We start from the raw sequence: 17,244 nt of genomic DNA, 5'->3' as shown, positions 1-17,244 counted from the left end.
GACCGGGCTTGCACTAACGGCCTGCTAAATTATGCAGTCCGAACGGACGGACAGACGGATACGGACACAGGTATATGTCCGGAATTCGGAATCCGTAAACCGAAATCCGAAACACGAACGCGAAATCTGTGCCTGTGAGTCTTGTAGATGGCAGATGAGAAGGCCCATAAACGGATGAACTGCAACTGTTAGGGCTTAGATTTGTATCCCATTCGTGTTGCCACTTTTGCTTGCATGAGTATGGGTGAGTGGTGGTGGTGGCGCAAATGAAGAGCAGTTTAAGAGCCATCAACGTCATGGGCGATGCGATTGTTTGAGGACAACGAGCTGGGCACTCAGATGAGATGGGCTCAGCTGGACGGAGCAACTCGGCTGACAACGAGCGTCTGGGGAGGACATAACCCAATTAGTTTTAGACTTTTGCCACGACACATGCCAATTCGTTTGAAATGTCCACTGGACGCCCACGGGCCACTCCTTCATTTGCATTTGCATTTGCGTTACAAATTTTTTAATTATTTTAAAGCGGAATTTCGATAGGGCTACAAAGCGAGAAAAGCGAGCCGAATGCTAAATGCATAAAAGATGCCAGTCTAGCGAATGCAAATGAACAAATGACCCTGGCAGGCATTTTTTCGAGGACGCCCACTCGAGCTGGGGGCCCGAGCAACTGCATCCGCAGCCTCCGGAGCTCAAAAAACAATGCAAAACACGGCTGAAAGGCGAAAAAGCTGCCTAAGTAGGCGCTGAGTGTTTGCTTCCTGGCGCACAGTAACAACAACAGCAGCAATAACCGCACACAATGTCAACAGCTCGTCGAGCGAGTCTGAGTCTGAGGTCCTTTCACAAGGATCCTACAGCTACAGCTTATGGCCCACAAAACTCAGAGCTCAAAAAAAAAACGGCAGGGAGGCTGCTTGCTGCGGAAAACAAAGCAACACTTAAAAGTTAAAGCAAACGGAAAAGTGTGTGTGCTTCGTGCTGGCGAAGCAAGTTGGCAAATCAGAGCGCCATGCGAAACATGCCCCCATAATTTAGGGACTCTTCAACAGTTCAGCCCGCTTCAAATTAGCCATTCAGTGAGTGAGTGTTAAGGGTTAGAAGGAATTTACCCCTAGATCTTGATAAATCTGCGTGTTTAAATTTTTTTAAGATCGGGCTGCATGAACATGCTGTGCCTAATTTGTTGTCCTAGCTGATGTTTTCTTAGGCCTACGCCCTTTTCTGCGTCCCCATTGCAAACAGCTTAGATGCAAATTCGAGTTAATAAATGAAAGGCCTATCGCCACAAGCTGAGGCCATAAACAACCCTAAACCGGGCCAAAATAGCTGCCATTCCCATTCCGCCGGCAATAAGCGTAAATTTGCCAAATGCAAATAAACCTTCCTTTTTTTGTCTCTTTAATCCCAGCGACTTAAAATCTTCACAGCGAACCTGACAAATACTAAATACGTCGATTTTTCATTGCAGCAGATGGAAATTTCTGTCGACTTATTCACGGCTCGCATGGAAATCCACAAATAATGGCAATTGCATTCCGCTGCCAAGTTGTCTGAGTCTTCTTTCCGGTTCATGATTCCCCTTTAAGCCATCCATTTCATCGCCAAATTGGTAACAGCACTCCACTGACCCTCCAAGTTGGCTAAAAGTTTTAAGTGGCGCACATTGCCTGATTGGCTGCTGCTCTGGCTAATTGAAATCTTGGAAACGGGCGCCAAGGATAACTCAAACCTGGTCTACAGATATTGCATTTGTTGCAATGCAAATGCAGAGAGGCTTTTAAGACCGAACTATAAATTGGATTTCTATTTAGCAGAAGCGGAAATGTGTGTAGAAATACATTCTAAGATTTATCTAAGTACGTGCTGTGATCATATTCAATTACCCTTGAGCCTGAAATAAAAAAATAAAATAGTTTTTAACTACTTGGGACTTCCAACAAAGTATTTTTATCTGAGCTAGTAAATAAACCCCATTCAGCTACCGTGTAATTCCACAAAAACAAACGTCAACTGTCTGAAAAACAGCAAGTACAGCGAGATGGAGAACCACTTGCATAGAGTGAAATGGGCCAGGGTAACCAATCTAATAAGTTAGCCAGCAGAAAAAAAGCGCAGGAGCAAACAAACTGAGCCGCATTTATCTCAACCGCAAAAAAGTCGACCGTATTTCATTTTAAATGCAGCACCTGCAGCTAGAAGAGTCAGGGGGGAAAAAATGGCGAAATACGCACAAACTTGCTCACATGAAAAATGCTGAAAACGAAATGTCAACGAGGGAAAGTTGAGGACACACAAAAAATTAAAAAGAAAAAGGAGCAGTGGATGTGCCTGTGGCAGGACGAGGCCAAAAGGCGGCCGACCACAGGAGCGGCAGATGTAATCAACAACATCAGCATAAACTTGGCCGACACACACACAAACACAGGCACACACATCCGTGCCAAAGTTTTGCCCGCCCCCGCAGCTGCAGGAAGGGGGCGTGGCCGCGGACGAGACCAAAAAGACATATCTAATAACATTAAGTAGTTTGCGCCGTCGTTTGAATTATGGCCACGTTCGCCGATGGCAGCCTGTGCGATGAGTGCTAAGCACCTCCTGCCAACCAATTTGAGACAAGTTCTAGTTTTTCGCCAACATTTAATTCGTATGCGTTTGCCGGTTGGCCACTTTGCACTACTACTTTCGCTTCCTTAGCCCGGCTGAAACTGAATTTTGAAAAATTGTTACCAGGCACGAAAGGTAAGCAGGCAAGTGTGGGCGAAAAATGTTGGCCCAAATGCTCCCTGAAGGTCAACTGGGAGAGCAAAGAAGGTCCCTGGCTCAACATGCTTATGTCGAAAGCCAATTTGAAACATGAAATTAGGTGCAAAAGTCACTCCGGCAAGCCTTAAATTATGAAAAAGTCGCGTTCGCACAGGAAAGTGGGAATTTTATATATAAAGAATGCCAAAATAACATCTAGAGGTTTTTAAATATATATATATTTTAGTTTAGTTTCAGTTAAATAATGAACAGAAACTTATAAAAGTTTGTTAACTACATTAATTAAAAATTCTAAATCAATCTGAAACCAATTTTGGAAACTTGAGCACTCATAATGTATCTTAGAGTTGTGTGATAATAGTTAATATTTTATAACTTTACTGCACATCTTTGACACCAAAAACTATTAAGCAAGAAACCATTAAGGCAATAATCTGATAATTGTTTAGTGTTTTTCTATTTCAACGCAAGAATGAAATTAAAAAATCTGTTTATATTCAAAAGATACTCATGCTCTATAAAGAAACTTTTGATGGTAAGGATTTGATTTACCTCGTATGCAAAATGCTGTGTACGAGAAAATGTCTTAATATAATATGAAATATTAAAAAAATTATATCATATCCTTTATGGGTGCCTTGCTTGCCAAAAACAAACGACGAAAGGTCAAAGGTGGGACCGCCTGGAGGCAACCCTCAACACTCTGGTGAAAACACGAGGAGCGAGCAACGAGGAACGTGGAACGTTCCAACAACCAACAACACCTGAACAAAGTTGTCTCGACTGGCAGACAACGACGCCGATGACGACGCCAATGGCGAAAGCGAAAAAGGGTGAACTTTTCACAGGGAAAACTTTGCGTTCGCATTTTTTTCATATTGCGTTCAAGATGCGAGCTGAAGAGATGCTTTCGTTGCCCACTGTGTGTCTGCTTGTCTGCATGTGGCTGGCCTAATTAAAACGATTGTGGCGTTAATGTAATTGCTCGGAAATGAGTAACGCTCCTGTGGCAACAAATTAGCAGGTCCTTACAGGTAAACAACACCAAGAGCCAGTTGGCAAGGACTTGTGATTTATCGGCATTAGGACGACGCAACAAAAACAAAACTCACGGCTCGAATTAATATTTCACCATCGATAAGCAGTTCGATTATTATGGCTACATGCAGATACATTTGAGTGTGTTTATATGTAATCACTTTTCACGTTTGCGGCGCCTGTCATTATCATTTTTCATGCTGCCTGGCTGAATTGTGTTTGGTTACTTGAGCAGCTGTGTATACTTATGGACATTCCGCCCTTTTTTCCCCCAATTGTTTGCACGACTTCCATTTGCATTTCTCAGGTTTCCCTTTGTTATTACTTATCCGAAATTCAATATCATTATTTATGCGTTATGAATTATTTTGATTATATAAGGCCCTTGTCAGATTGGCATTCGCAGATTGCGCTTTTGTTACCCACTGTTTGTATGCCAAATGAATATATCGTTTATTTGATGAAAATGTATTTATTTAATTTATAGTAAATTCAATTATTTTATCAGCCGTTTTATATGTGTATGGGTAACGAAATATGTTTTATAATAGGAAATTATGTTGTCAATTTAAATCAGATGTATATTAACACGACATTAAATGTCATTTTCAAATAATGTGTTGTGATTTAATAACTGAATTGATGGCATTTTTTATCTTGCCTTGATTTCTGTGGCATTATTATTATTATTATTGCAATAATTTCGTTAACTCTATGGTTGCATTGAATTTGAGATATTGTTGTATTTGTTTTATAATTTTATTTGTTTTATTTTATTTTACTTTATATTTATATATGATTGAAATTTAATTATTATGTGGGTCGCCATAATTATATTATTCATACGAATATTTAATTTCCGGCCATTGTATTTGGCTTTGCAATGCACACACCTGTCAATCGAAATAATTGAAGGTGGAATTTAAAAGTATCTGCTTTTAGTCGCTTTTCCTTTTCTTTTTATTATTGATTGATTCGCTTTTGAGTGCTGTTGTTTGCGTTGGGTTTGCATATTTGCAATTGTCACTTGAGCGACGCCGCCGTGCCTGGTGGATCCGATTTTTCCAGCTCCAGTTTTCTTGGTTGATGGAGCTCCTTACCTGGTGGTCAGAATCGACAAAAGCAAAGGGCGCCCAGCGACGTTGCAGTGACAATTGCAGGTTTGTTGTGGTCACCTTGATACGGTTGTGATTGTAATTCCATATTACATTTGCACTGTAATTTTTGCATTATTTATTCTGCACGAAACGATACGAATTTTCCTGCGCCGCAGTCCAGTTGTGGACCGAATCAATTATTAACCGCATTCCTTGCACACACAAACATCTTCTCGGGTGGGCGTTAGTCCTAAGTTTTCTTTGCCAAATCGCCCCTTTCTTGCGAATCGCGTTGCATATTATCCAGAATTTTGTATTATTATTTGTTATTAGCGCTACACCGATGAGTAGAAAATTGGTAGAAATTCATATGGTCTATGGGCGCGGACGAACTGCAGCTCCCGAGCTCGGCTGTTGGACGACGGAGTGCCAGCGGACAGGAGGCAGCTGGCATTTAGCAGCCAGCAGGACACGCGCGAACGGGCACAACAAAAAAACACGACTGAGGCCGCCCAACGGCCACCAACGAATAACGAGGCGAAATTGAAAGCAAGCGCCGAGTCCGCTGCCGATGGATGGGCTCGTCTTTCGAATCGGACTCGTTTCCAGGACTCTGTGTGTGTGTTACAGGATTCAGGTTGAACGAAATTGAAAGCGCCTGGCCGCCGCCCGAAGTGGGTCGCTCGCTGGCTTTGCTAACTCGTCCTCGTCCTCGTCCTGCAATGCAGGCAGGATCGCAGGAGCGGCAGTGGAGCAGGAGCAGCTGGAGCGGGAGCGCCTGAAAGGCATGTAAACAAAGCCAGGACGAAGCTCGGCCAGGTAAGGTTGCGAAGCCGAGCCATGACTTGGCCAAGCACCGACGCCCGAGTCCTTCGAACCGAAAGGACTCACGCTCCCAGCTGAGCGGCGCGCTCTCGCCAAAAAGCTCACTCTCTCACCGTACCGCTCAGCTGTGCGTGGGCGTTGCAAACAGCTGATGCCAGCCAGCGCTCTCTCAGCGACCCCTCTCTTGGCCTAATTCGCTGACATGGCTTAGACACTGGGAGAAATTCGATGCACCAAATATAAACCTAGTTTTATTTTGAAAAAATGCCTTTTTTAATGGTACATTTCCAAATTTCAGTAAGTAGTTACTAATTTTTAGTGATATATTAACCTACCAAAAGTGAGCAATACTCAATAAGAAAGATTGAAAAACATCAATAATATTTTTCTATTTAAATGATAATTTTTTAAATGATAATGAAAATTTTGTAAGTCAATAGTTCCTGAGCAGAAACTATCAGAAACCTATGCCTCTTCCTTAAATGCAAGGAATATTTCCAAGTGCACAATTTTTTTCCAGTGTGAAAGCTCGGCAGCACACACACAGACACACAACCGCTGCAATCCGCAGTGTGTTATCCTAGCTGACATTGTAAACATGACCAAAATGCATGTTCCCCAAGGTGCCAGAGTATTTGTGTGGGCGAGTGTGCGGGTGTAAAGCCACATTTTTTTTTTTTTTTTTTTTTTTTTTTGGATATATTAATTTAAAACTGTCCTTCGCGGACAATCATTAAATTTGATGACTAAACTTAACGGTAGAGAATTAATTGATTACATAAATTGTTGCGAAACTATACAATAACTGTCGATATTGTATGTATGAAGTATATAATAATGTATGTGTATAATTTAATTTAATTTGCGTGTCTAATCCCAGAGAGGTCCAAAGGGTGTGATCGGTGCAGCCTCCTGGTGCGTTGACTGGTGTCCATCAGGTCTTGTGCCAGGTTGTTTGGGTGGTCTTGAAGCCTCTGCATGTACTGCCTGCTGCTTTTCTTAATCTCATCCTTCACCCAGGGGAAGCTGAGGACCTCGTGTATAGTGGCATTATCGTGGAAAGGGTGAGTGTTTATGACTGTGCGGAGCGTTTTGTTTTCGAATGTCTGGATAATGTTGATGTTACTTTTCGATGCAGTGCCCCACAGTTGAATGCCATACGTCCAGATTGGCCTTATGATCGCTTTGTAGATAAGGAGCTTAGTGGAAGTCGGTAGCTTAGATTGTCTGCCCATCAGCCAGTAGAATTCACGGACTCGGTTCTCCGCCTGTTTCCGCTTCTTTAGCAGGTGTGGTCTCCATGTAAGTCTCCTGTCCAGTGTAAAGCCAAGATAATTTGGATTGGCTACCTCTGGGATTGGGAACCCGTTGAAACTAACTGGTGGGCAAGTGCCGCGTCTAGTTGCGAAGGTGGTAGCGGTTGACTTGTCGCTGTTTACTGATATATTCCATCTCGTGTGCCACGTGTTCAGTAGATCTAGTTGCTCCTGCATAGTCTGGGAGGCCTCTGCTGGGGTATCTGCTGTTGTTAGGAACGCAGTATCATCGGCGTAAGTGGCTGCCATAATGTACTGGCTCGGTATCACCGGCAGGTCAGCCGTATACGCGTTGTAGAGGAGCGGACCGAGAACGCTTCCTTGGGGAACTCCTGCACGGGCTTCTTTTACTTCTGAGCGCGTTTCTCCACACCTGACGGCGAATCTTCTGCCCTCCAGGAACGATTTTAAGAACTTGAAATATGGCTGGGGCAGGCCGTTTTTGAGCTTTAGGAGGAGACCGGGGTGCCAAACACGATCAAAGACTTGCTTAATGTCCAGCATTACTGCTAGGCAGTATTTCTTATTCTCAAAGGCGTCCAGGATATATTGCGCTACTCGGTGGCCTTGCTCTGGTGTCCCGTGGCGGCGCCTAAAGCCAAACTGGTGATCAGGGATCAGACCAGCCTCCTCAATCACCGGCAATACTCTGGTCAAAAATACTCTTTCGAGTATCTTGGAGAGTACTGGTAGTAGGCTGATCGGGCGGTAGGAGGCGGGATTGGCTTCGTGTTTACCAGGCTTCAGGATCATAACTACTTCGGCGCGTTTCCATGATGAAGGGAAGTGCCCCAATTGCAAGCACTTATTTATTATGGTCGTGATTAGTGACTTGCTAATAGGGGGGAGGAGCTTTAAAGCAATGGCATTGATGGCATCATCGCCTGGAGCCTTGTGGTTACCCATTGCCGCTATTAAATTGCTGATTTCCTCTTCCGTGGCCTGGGGTATCGACTCGGAGTCAAAGAGAGGTTCTGACAGGAGCCTGGCTGTTTCGGCTGCTTCATTTGGGGAACATCGATTGGCTGGTGTGAAGACTTCCTCCAAGTGCTCGGCGAATGCGTTGGCTCTTTCGGTCTCAGTTCTGCACCATGAGTTGTCTTGTCTTCTGATGGGCGGGATCCTCTTCAGTGGCCTCTTGATGCGCTTGGTAACATTCCACAGGTTGTGGTGGGGATCACCCGGCGCGAGATTACCAACAAAGCTGTCGAGGGCCTCCTTCCTTAGCCTGACCAGAGTTTCCTTCAGCTCCTTGGTGGCTCTGTTGAGAGCTGTTTTGTCTCTAGGGTTCCTGGAGAGGAACCAAACCCGTCGGAGACGCCTTTTCTCTGACTTGAGCTCATTAACCCGAGGATTCCAAAAGTGGACGTCTCTACTTCTGTCCCTCGTTTGGTTAGAGAACCTTGGAGCAGCATAAGTTGCTGCCTCCTGAATTTGCGAGGTGAGGTTCACAACGGCCGCATCTATAAGTTCAGGGGTATCCAATGGTGGATTAGTGACTGTCGAGTTGTTCAGCCAGTGGTGGTATTTGCTGATGTCGGACGTTTTGAAGATTAACTTTTTACCCGCGGATCTCAACATGGCTGAGGCGTAGACCGAAACGGCAATGGCACTATGGTCCGAGAGAAGGTCTTCCACCTCCCTGGTCTGGATTCTTGCCGGGTCCAGGCCGCCAGAGATCGCAAAGTCCAAGATGTCTGGAGTTTTTGCAGGGTCAGTGGGCCAGTATGTTGGCGTCCCAGTTCCGTGGCAATTGAGGTTGCGGGAGAGAACCTGCCTGCATAGCGCGCGTCCTTTTGGATTGCATACTCTGGAACCCCACCAAGTGTGCTTGGCGTTAAAGTCACCTCCTATGACGAATTTGGGGCCGAGGCTGTCCAAAAGCGAAGAGAAGCAATCGTCCGTGGCTCTAAATCTGGGTGGGCAGTAGGCAGCAGCTAAGGTAATGTCTCCGTGGGTGGTGCTTACCGATATTCGGGCGCATTGCACCCAATCCTCTTGAATTGGTGGTTGGGTGTCGAATTTGATGCTGCTGCGAATAAGGATGGCGGCGCCGCCGCGTGCTGAACCATTAGGGTGGATGGCTGACACGAGGTCATACCCCCTTAAGGTGAAGTAGGACCTGTCTGAAAAATGGGTTTCGGATATGAGGAGAATATCTGCTTGGTTGGTCTTGCAATAAAGCTCGACCTCTGGCCTGTTGTTGATCAGGCCGTTTGCGTTCCAGATGGTTATGTCTAGTGCTGATTGCATAGGGACTTACAGACGGTTGCCATCATCTGATTCATTTGACTCATTACCTTCTCCATCATCTGATTCGTTTGACTCATCGCCTTCTCCATCATTTTTTCAAACATGGCTTCCATTCTGCCCATTATTGTTTCCATCAGGTTGTCAAAATTGGCCTGAGTATGAGGGATGGCATGTGTCTCATCAGTTGCCTGCTTGACAGCGTTGGCAAAACTAACGTTAGGAGTAACCTTGCTGCTGCTCACAGTGTAATGGGCGCGTGGGGCTGAAGCCAGCTTTGGAGCGAGCATGCTTTTGGCCTTCTTATATGCGGGACAACCTTTATATGAGGCTGCATGCGGTCCTTCGCAGTGCAAGCAATGGGCCGGCTTGAGGGTAGGGAAGTCAGGGGATACCGCACACGCTCAAGTCTCATGTGTAAGGCATAGATAAGTTCAACTTAATTAAAGTTTCAGTGGGGGACAAAACGTTGACTGCTTTTTTGGGGCTCCTTGTTGCATAAATTATGACAATTCGCCATGCGGCTTACAAGATGCACACGAGACCTTGCCAGCTTCGCCTTATCATCATCATCATCATTCTCGTAATTGCCACACAAGTCGGTTTATTATTTACACCACCCACTTTGTTCATACATAAATCCCTGTAAGCTTTTATGTCTTTCTGCATATCGCATTTTGGGTCTCTGTATAAATGTTTTGCCAAGGTATCGGTCAAGCATTACACAAACTTTTTAATCCCAGCTTAATCTAGATTTTATGTTGATTGAAATGTCCATGCTGGTTTCTGAACTAGTGAAATTTAGATGAAGATGTCAACACCCAAATTAATTTACTTGGATTAACTAAGAGAAGGATTATCATGTTGTCTGCTACCTTAAGATGTTCCCCCTCAACATCAAATCAATTCAAATAGGATCCCGATGAATCTTCTAAATATCCTTCCATTCGCAAAGAGGTACAACTAATAGCTTGTCTTTTAAGCCACTCAAGCATTTAATTAACAGATGATAGTGACATTAAAAGGGATCTTCCTTGTCTTCATCTTCATCATCATCGCTACTGTCCTCATTCGTAACGATTTGGTCCAATAGAGCTCTAAGTTCCTCATCACGAGCGGCCTTGATCTGCGCTAAGCTTGATAATGATGATCGAATATCCCACAGCTTGGCCAACTCTTCTGCGCGTTGCTTCATCGCGCTCGTAACATTGTGGTGGATCACAGCCTCCTGCTCCTGGTGGGCCAGATGGATGATCGACTTTATATCGGCTTCGACTTTTGAAGAAAAATCCTCCTCGGTATGATCTACTTCTTCATTGGCGGCCACATCATTGATCGAATAGGTGGAAAACATTTTTGAAGAAAATACAAACAAGCCGACTTTCTACTTCCAATTGAAAATAAATTCCAATGTCATATATTTGAAACAAATTTCTATGCCTACTTAGTCGTATTCAGTTTTATGTTTGAATTTTTTATCATGATCTCTGTTGGTTTTCTCTACAAATCGCTGTCGCATTTTCTGTTCGTGCTCTTGGGCAGCCGACCTGATGATCTCATTTTCCCACCTGCCAGGTGATTTTTCCGCCTTTAGACAGCTACCATTGCGGACTTCCACATAGGCAGCTGGTTCGAAATCCTTTCTCGAATAGGAAGACATCTTGGATAAGGAGAAGTAGAGTGTAAACCAACTCTGCCGATGGCTCCAAATGAAATAAACTGCCAACGAATTTCTACTACTTCAGGGCATTGCTCGCATATATACAAATAATTCTCAGTCATAATAAATAAATGACGGTAAAGCAAACGCAATAAACATAAACAAATGCACGTTCTGTCGAGGCATCAACAAGTTGGTCAGTGCAAGGTGGTCAGTATCGAATAACCACGGAGTGCTTTTGGAAACTCAAGCTTCTATTATTGAGGTAGGAAGCCATGGAAATTAAGTAGGTGCTTTCTAAAAAGCTTTTGCTAGTAGCTTGCTGTTTTGGTCCTTTAAAGCTAAGTGCAAAAGCTTTTTAGGTTCATGTCTTCATTGTGGTGAGTTTCCTTTCTCATCAGTATTATTATTGTTGGGATAGGCTCTGTTTGTAAGGGATTTTATTTCTTTTTGAGTAAAAGAATCAAGAAGTGCTATGTTGACTTAAAGCTTTTTTATAAAAGAAAATGTTAAATTTTAAAGGCATCCACGGCTCTATAAACACCTATATATCATAAAAATTATTGCTCGACAAATTCAACATTTTCGGAAAAACAAACAAACAGCTTAAGTCGACAAACTTCAGTTTACTTAATATTTTAATCCGTTGCTTCTGCAGGCTAAATGGCTAACGAACATGGCTAATTTAAGCAGGTTGTTTCTATTTATGCCATGTCAAGGCCATGCATTAGAGATGAAATTATTGATTAACTTAGCCGGTGTCAGTGCCACCACCCCCGCGAACAACCTTTGGGCTAAATAAATTATGGACTACTGTGCAGTGGTGGTCGGCGACAAGTTCATCACGCGTGGTAACATCGGAATAATGGAAGGTGCCATTGCGTCCGAGCACCAAAACAAAGCCAGCCCAAAGCCACGGAGCACACCCCATTCAATTAAGGACATCGACAGTGCCGCCAAGGATTAAAAATTCCATTTACGGAGCAGGCAAAGAGGCGTAAAAAAACAATTTATCGTCACGCATTTCGGAACTTTTAATCAAATACTGGGATTTCAATCAGAAACAATTGGGTTTTAATTGGTTCGCTGGCATATAAAAAGTAAATACACTGTAGAATCAATTAAGCACTTTGCTTTCGAAGATTTTTATCATTTTGAATTGAATATATGTATAAGACTCAGTTGTTACTACAGTTAATCAATTATTGTTTCAATAAAATTGGTTGGCTTTAAAAGAACATGGTTTTTCCATTTCCAACTATCATTCATCTTTCAAACTTATGTATGTGGCCCACTTTAATATTCCTTATGGCCTGACGGCCACATGTCGTATACTTGATTAAGTAAAAATGTTTTTTTTTTCTAATCCCGACCATGACCAAGAACAACACAACTATGCCCCAAAATCGCACAGCACACATTTGACCAAATAAAGCTGGCGCCAGTCGGAGCCAAAAAAAAAGGAAGGCGAAAACAAGAAGGAAAAACAAGAAAACGAAGCTGCTATTTTGGTTGGAAATCCCCGGTGGAAATTCCTTCCATTCCCATGCACAGCCAACAGAATGTGTGTCGTTGCACCGACTTGTTGCACTCACTTTTGAGCCGCTGCCATCGCCCGATGCTTCTGCCGCATCCTGTGGCAGGTGCAGCTGGGAGGCGGCCGGAGTGGGCAGAGGCGTGGCCACGCCGGGTGCCATCTCCGCGCCGTAGTAATCCGCCACACTGGGAACCAGCAGCACGCCCACCTTGTTGCGGGCCACCTGCTGGGTGGTGTTACGTCGATGCCGCGCAGGCAACATCATCCGATGGGCCACCAAAGCCATTATCACCGAATATCAGTGATCGAAAAACACACGCGCGAATATTCTAATATTTTTGAAATCTATTTCCTTTTGCGGAGCAGCACACGCGGAAGGAAAATCAAAGCTGCGTTTGCCTTAAGGAAACGCTCGACGCCAACTGAAAGACACCAAAAAAAAGTGGAAAAAGAAAAAAGAAGCAGCGAACGAAAACGGAAAGCGAAACATTCAACGCACCGGAAAGAGGCGAAAGACGAAAGGAAATGGCCGACAGCGCTCTCGCTCACTCTCACACACACAGACGAGAAGGCATTTGTCCTTTTTTATAAGCGTGTGTGTAGACTGTGTGTGTGTATGTGCGCCTACTAAACGTCGCATGTTTGATGAGCGTTTTGTTGTTGCTCCTGTAACGTTAATATTAACGGCGGAATCACATTGTCTGCCGAGCGTGTCTGTGCGACTCCAAGCTGCGCCTGTGTTGGTGTGGCGACTGTCTGCGCGAGTGTGAGTGGCAACGTCTGTGTGCCTCAGTTTACCAACACGTGCACGCCACATTTAATAAGCGAAAGCCGAAAAACAAGCAGGAAACATGGCGCAAATGTAATATTTGTTGTTAAAATAAAATGACGAAACGGAAAACAAGTTGGAACATAATAAAGTGGCATTCTCACGCTGGCGACTTCTGTATACCCTTTCGAAAATAATCGAGATATATATAACTTACATTATTTATATTTCACTGAGTTACCCTTGAAAAATGACAGAACTTTTTCAGATTTCCCCAGTTTACCGATTGCAAGGTAATTAAATTTCAGTTAAAGCTTCTTATAAAGGTAAATTGAAAGTTTTCTCAAAATTGCGATAAACAACGTGAGTATCAAGGATCTTGAATCAGGATGCTGAGCAGATTTGGCCGGAGTGGTTGGACCGGTGTGCGCTCCTTTGCCAATGACATTCGCTTTGGAGCCGAGGCGCGCTGCCTGCTTATGCAGGGCGTGAACGTCCTGGCCAACGCGGTGGCCACCACTCTGGGCCCGAAGGGCAGGAACGTGCTCATCGAACAGCTGCTGATCTCGCCGCGGATCACCAAGGATGGCATCACGGTGGCCAATAACGTGCAGCTGGGGAATCGCCGGCAGGATATGGGAGTTCAATTGCTGCGCCAGGCCACCAATAATACCAATAATAAGGTGGGCGATGGCACCACCACGGCCACAATTCTGGCCCGTGGAATAGCCTGCCAGGGAATGCATGTGTTGCGCCAGAGCAAGGTGAACGTCCAACTCCTGCGGGAGGGCATTCTCGAGGGATCGCGCGCTGTGTGCGATGCTCTAGGTGAGATGTCCCAGTCGGTGGATACCATTGGCCAAGTGGAAGCAGTGGCCAAGGTGGCCTTGAATGGAGACGAACGGCTGGCAGAGCTTATTGGTGACGTCATTTTGGAGCTGGGCGACAGCGGCGTCATCCTGCTGAAGGAATCTCACAGTCCCATCGATGAGGCTAAGATCCAGGAGGGTCTAACCCTCGCTTCGGGCTACTGTTCGCCATTCTTTGCCAAGCAATCTCATACCCTGGAATTGGAGAATTGCTTGCTACTTCTCACAATGGCCAAAATTGATCAAGTGGATCAGATCCTTCGCGCTCTCGAGTTGGCGAGATTAAAAGAACGACCCCTTCTGATCATTGCCAAAAATTTTGGTAGCGATTTGCTTAAGATCTTAGTGCTCAATAATCTGCAAGGTCGAGTTCAGGTCTGTGCTGTGAAGGCCCCAAGCTTTGGGGACGAGCAGTGCGAGGAAATGGAGGATTTAGCTTTTGCTACGGGTGCCCATCTTCTGGAGGATGCCTCCAGTCTGGTGGATCTTAGCGAGGAGGATCTGGGTGAGGTGCGGGAGGCGGTGGTGGACGCCAAGGAAACGCACCTTTTGCAACCGATCAATGTGAACGAGGAGCAGGTGCAGTGCCGCATCCAGCACATTCGTGAGCTGATCGATGAGGCTTTCACCGATGTGGAACTGGACCGCCTGAAAACACGACTTGGTCGCTTGCAGGGTCAACTGGCCACCATTTTCGTGGGCGGTACCAGTGAGCTGGAGGTGAGCGAGCGAAAGGATCGCTTCAACGATGCCCTTCACGCCGTTCGAGTGGCCATAAGTGATGGTGTGGTTCCCGGAGGAGGAACCGCCTATCTACGATGCATTCCAGTTTTGGACGAGTTGCCGCCAACCGAGATAATGGAGCTCCAGGTTGGCAGGGAGATTGTAAAGGACGCTCTACGACTACCATGCTATACGATCGCCCGCAATGCTGGAGTGGACCCCAATGAGGTACTACGTCGGGTTTTAAAGGGCAGTGGGAACTACGGATATGATGCCTCCGCTGGGGAATTTGACGATCTTGTGGTCCGGGGAATTGTGGATCCTACCAAAGTGTTGCAATCAGCCATGACGGCTGCCGCCGGAATCGCCTCCCTTTTGGCCACCACCGAGGTGCTCATTACTAGACAACCCACCAAACCGAAGATTCCCAAAAATCAGGTTACCAGGGATCTGGCTAAGCTTGTTGGAATGTAGGTTAGGTAGTGCGTTTTGAAAAAAGAAAAAGACAGCTCTAAATTCTATGTTGAAAAAATAAATGGTTAATACAAAGAAAAAATAAAATAATTGCGAGTTTCTCGTGTACAATTGTCAAAATTATTTTAGCCATTTCCAGCTCCCATTTTTTATTTTCAAGTTATTTACTTTTGCAGTGTATTTCTCGATACCCTGACATTTATGACTTGTTTCCTTGTCGAATCCCTAATTAGAACATATATGAGCACGCATGCCACATTCAATAGACCCGAAGACTCCGTATCCGGCTCCCTTGCCACCCACAAACACTCAGTCATAACTTGACATCCTCCGTATCCTGTTCCTCCACTTCGACACGCGCCCAACTTGACCTTAACCATTTGCTGCGCTTTGTTTGGGTGCCAATGGACAACAAACAAAATATGAAAGCATTTGTGGCTTGAGTTTGGGTTTTTTTCGGGGGGTGGAATGAAATGTCAGCAGGCGCATTCCTATTTATCATGATATATGGGCGTTACATAGGAGGTTCTATATGTCGCTGGGGCGAGCATATACAGCGTTGTCGTTAACGGTGATTAGGGACACTAAAGTGCGTCAGTTTGCATCACGTATACGCCACGATGGACTGGCCAAGGGAAACATCTGTTTACTAAGGAGGTTGACCTTCCCATACAGGCCGAGCATGCATAATTAAACGGCTTGGAATATTTTAGGGTCAGTGCCACAAAGGGTCGTTGTTCGTTTCGCTGGCCACAAAATTGCATTCATCAATAATGCAAATGCAGGGCCCTCTTAAAAAGCTAAATCAATAAAATTTCACGGATAAGAAAAACAAGTGTTTGTTTTTATTTTCTTTTTTAACCGAGGTGCCTGAGAACTTTGCAACACTTACGATGTTCCGAAAGGTAAACCTATAAGGGAGCTTAGTGAGTAGACTTACCTTGACACGAAGATACAGATACGGATAAAGATACAGCTAAGCATATACATTTAGATAGATGGGCGGTACGATAACGGTGCCTGGGCGGACGCCGTGTCTATCGGTTCTTGAGAAATCGCAGCATTTTCTTTTCCGCCGCCCGTTTCTTGGCCTACGCCAGTGTGCAAAATGATATGGGATTGTGCTGGTTGTGATGGCTGCGAAAGAGATGTAGAAAATAGTAATACCCATCTGGATTAGAAATGGCGATTCCTGCACTCCTAGTCCTAGCCCACGTATGCTCCATTTCATTTGTGCTCGCTTCAGTTACAAAATCCAATGGCAAAACAAGCCTGACAAGTTGTCGCCTTTTGTTTTAGCACCGCCACCGGCTCAAAAAGGAAGGAAGCCCAAAGAACAACAGCAGTGCGGCCATGTCTGGCCGAACATGTATATATAAATATATATACGCCTGATACCCCAAAAACACACTCCCACGAGCACACACACCCAGTCGAGGTCCTCGACGATTCCGAGGATTTCCCGCTTATTCGGCTTTGTTTTTGCCCCGTTGTCTGACAACTTCCGACTTTCGCGGTGGCGGCCCATAAATCAAAATGACCCAAAAAACTCACGATAGAAAAATACACAAAAATATGTTGGAATTATTTTTATAAAAATTAAAGCTATCCCTTTTTGTAGCTTAGAAACTAATTTTAAAGGATAGTTTGTTCAAAGATTTGACCAAAATTAAAATAAAATATTTTTATAAGCATAATTTCGTAAGCTCCAATTTTTGATTTATATAAATTTTTAGATTGATGAGGCAATAGTTAAAAAATCATTGCATTGCATTTAAATTCCTAACAATTTAAATATTAAAATATTTTGTTTTAGCATTAAAAAAACAAATTTTAATGTAGTAAAAAAAATTCCGTTGGGAAATTAAAAAATTAACGGCATAAGTTCCAATAGGAAATCATATTCTAAAGCAAGCAAAG

General features: G+C 44.4%; 4 protein-coding genes across 6 annotated transcripts in view; 1 reads left to right on the top strand and 3 right to left on the bottom strand.

Moving 5' to 3' along the window:
* Positions 1-17,244, bottom strand: part of LOC116803633 — a 54,607-nt gene that overhangs the window by 7,602 nt on the left and 29,761 nt on the right. For 2 of the 3 annotated variants that reach the window (XR_004363701.1, XR_004363703.1), the window contains exon 4: positions 16,265-16,461. The gene's annotated coding sequence lies outside the window, so the exon portion shown is untranslated. Of the gene's footprint in view, positions 1-15,304; positions 16,462-17,244 lie in introns of those variants that run through there. The other variant, XR_004363702.1, reaches the window with a different exon arrangement.
* On the bottom strand, positions 10,264-12,332 carry LOC116803632. Its single transcript, XM_032727768.1, has one exon. It carries the CDS (start codon positions 10,644-10,646, stop codon positions 10,311-10,313), a length of 336 nt encoding a protein of 111 aa, XP_032583659.1. The 5' UTR covers positions 10,647-12,332; the 3' UTR covers positions 10,264-10,310.
* Positions 12,326-13,498, bottom strand: LOC6617876. Its single transcript, XM_032727767.1, is given in 2 exon segments — positions 12,326-12,465; positions 12,467-13,498. Coding segments are annotated over 2 exon segments (429 nt in total). The 5' UTR covers positions 12,776-13,498; the 3' UTR covers positions 12,326-12,345.
* LOC6617874 (heat shock protein 60A) lies at positions 13,498-15,394 on the top strand. The gene has a single exon (XM_002042146.2). The coding sequence runs from the start codon at positions 13,648-13,650 to the stop codon at positions 15,322-15,324; it is 1,677 nt and encodes a 558-aa protein (XP_002042182.2). The 5' UTR covers positions 13,498-13,647; the 3' UTR covers positions 15,325-15,394.

The sequence above is a fragment of the Drosophila sechellia genome, chromosome 2L (genome assembly GCF_004382195.2).
Source record: "Drosophila sechellia strain sech25 chromosome 2L, ASM438219v1, whole genome shotgun sequence".
Lineage (NCBI taxonomy): Eukaryota > Metazoa > Arthropoda > Insecta > Diptera > Drosophilidae > Drosophila > Drosophila sechellia.
The sequence above is the reverse complement of the archived record's forward strand: the minus strand, read 5'-3'. Positions and strand labels throughout refer to the sequence as shown.

Bases quoted from the DNA above. Each gene is read 5' to 3' on its own strand.
- LOC116803632 (XM_032727768.1), bottom strand. From the start codon at position 10,646: ATGTTTTCCACCTATTCGATCAATGATGTGGCCGCCAATGAAGAAGTA.
- LOC6617874 (XM_002042146.2), top strand. From the start codon at position 13,648: ATGCTGAGCAGATTTGGCCGGAGTGGTTGGACCGGTGTGCGCTCCTTT.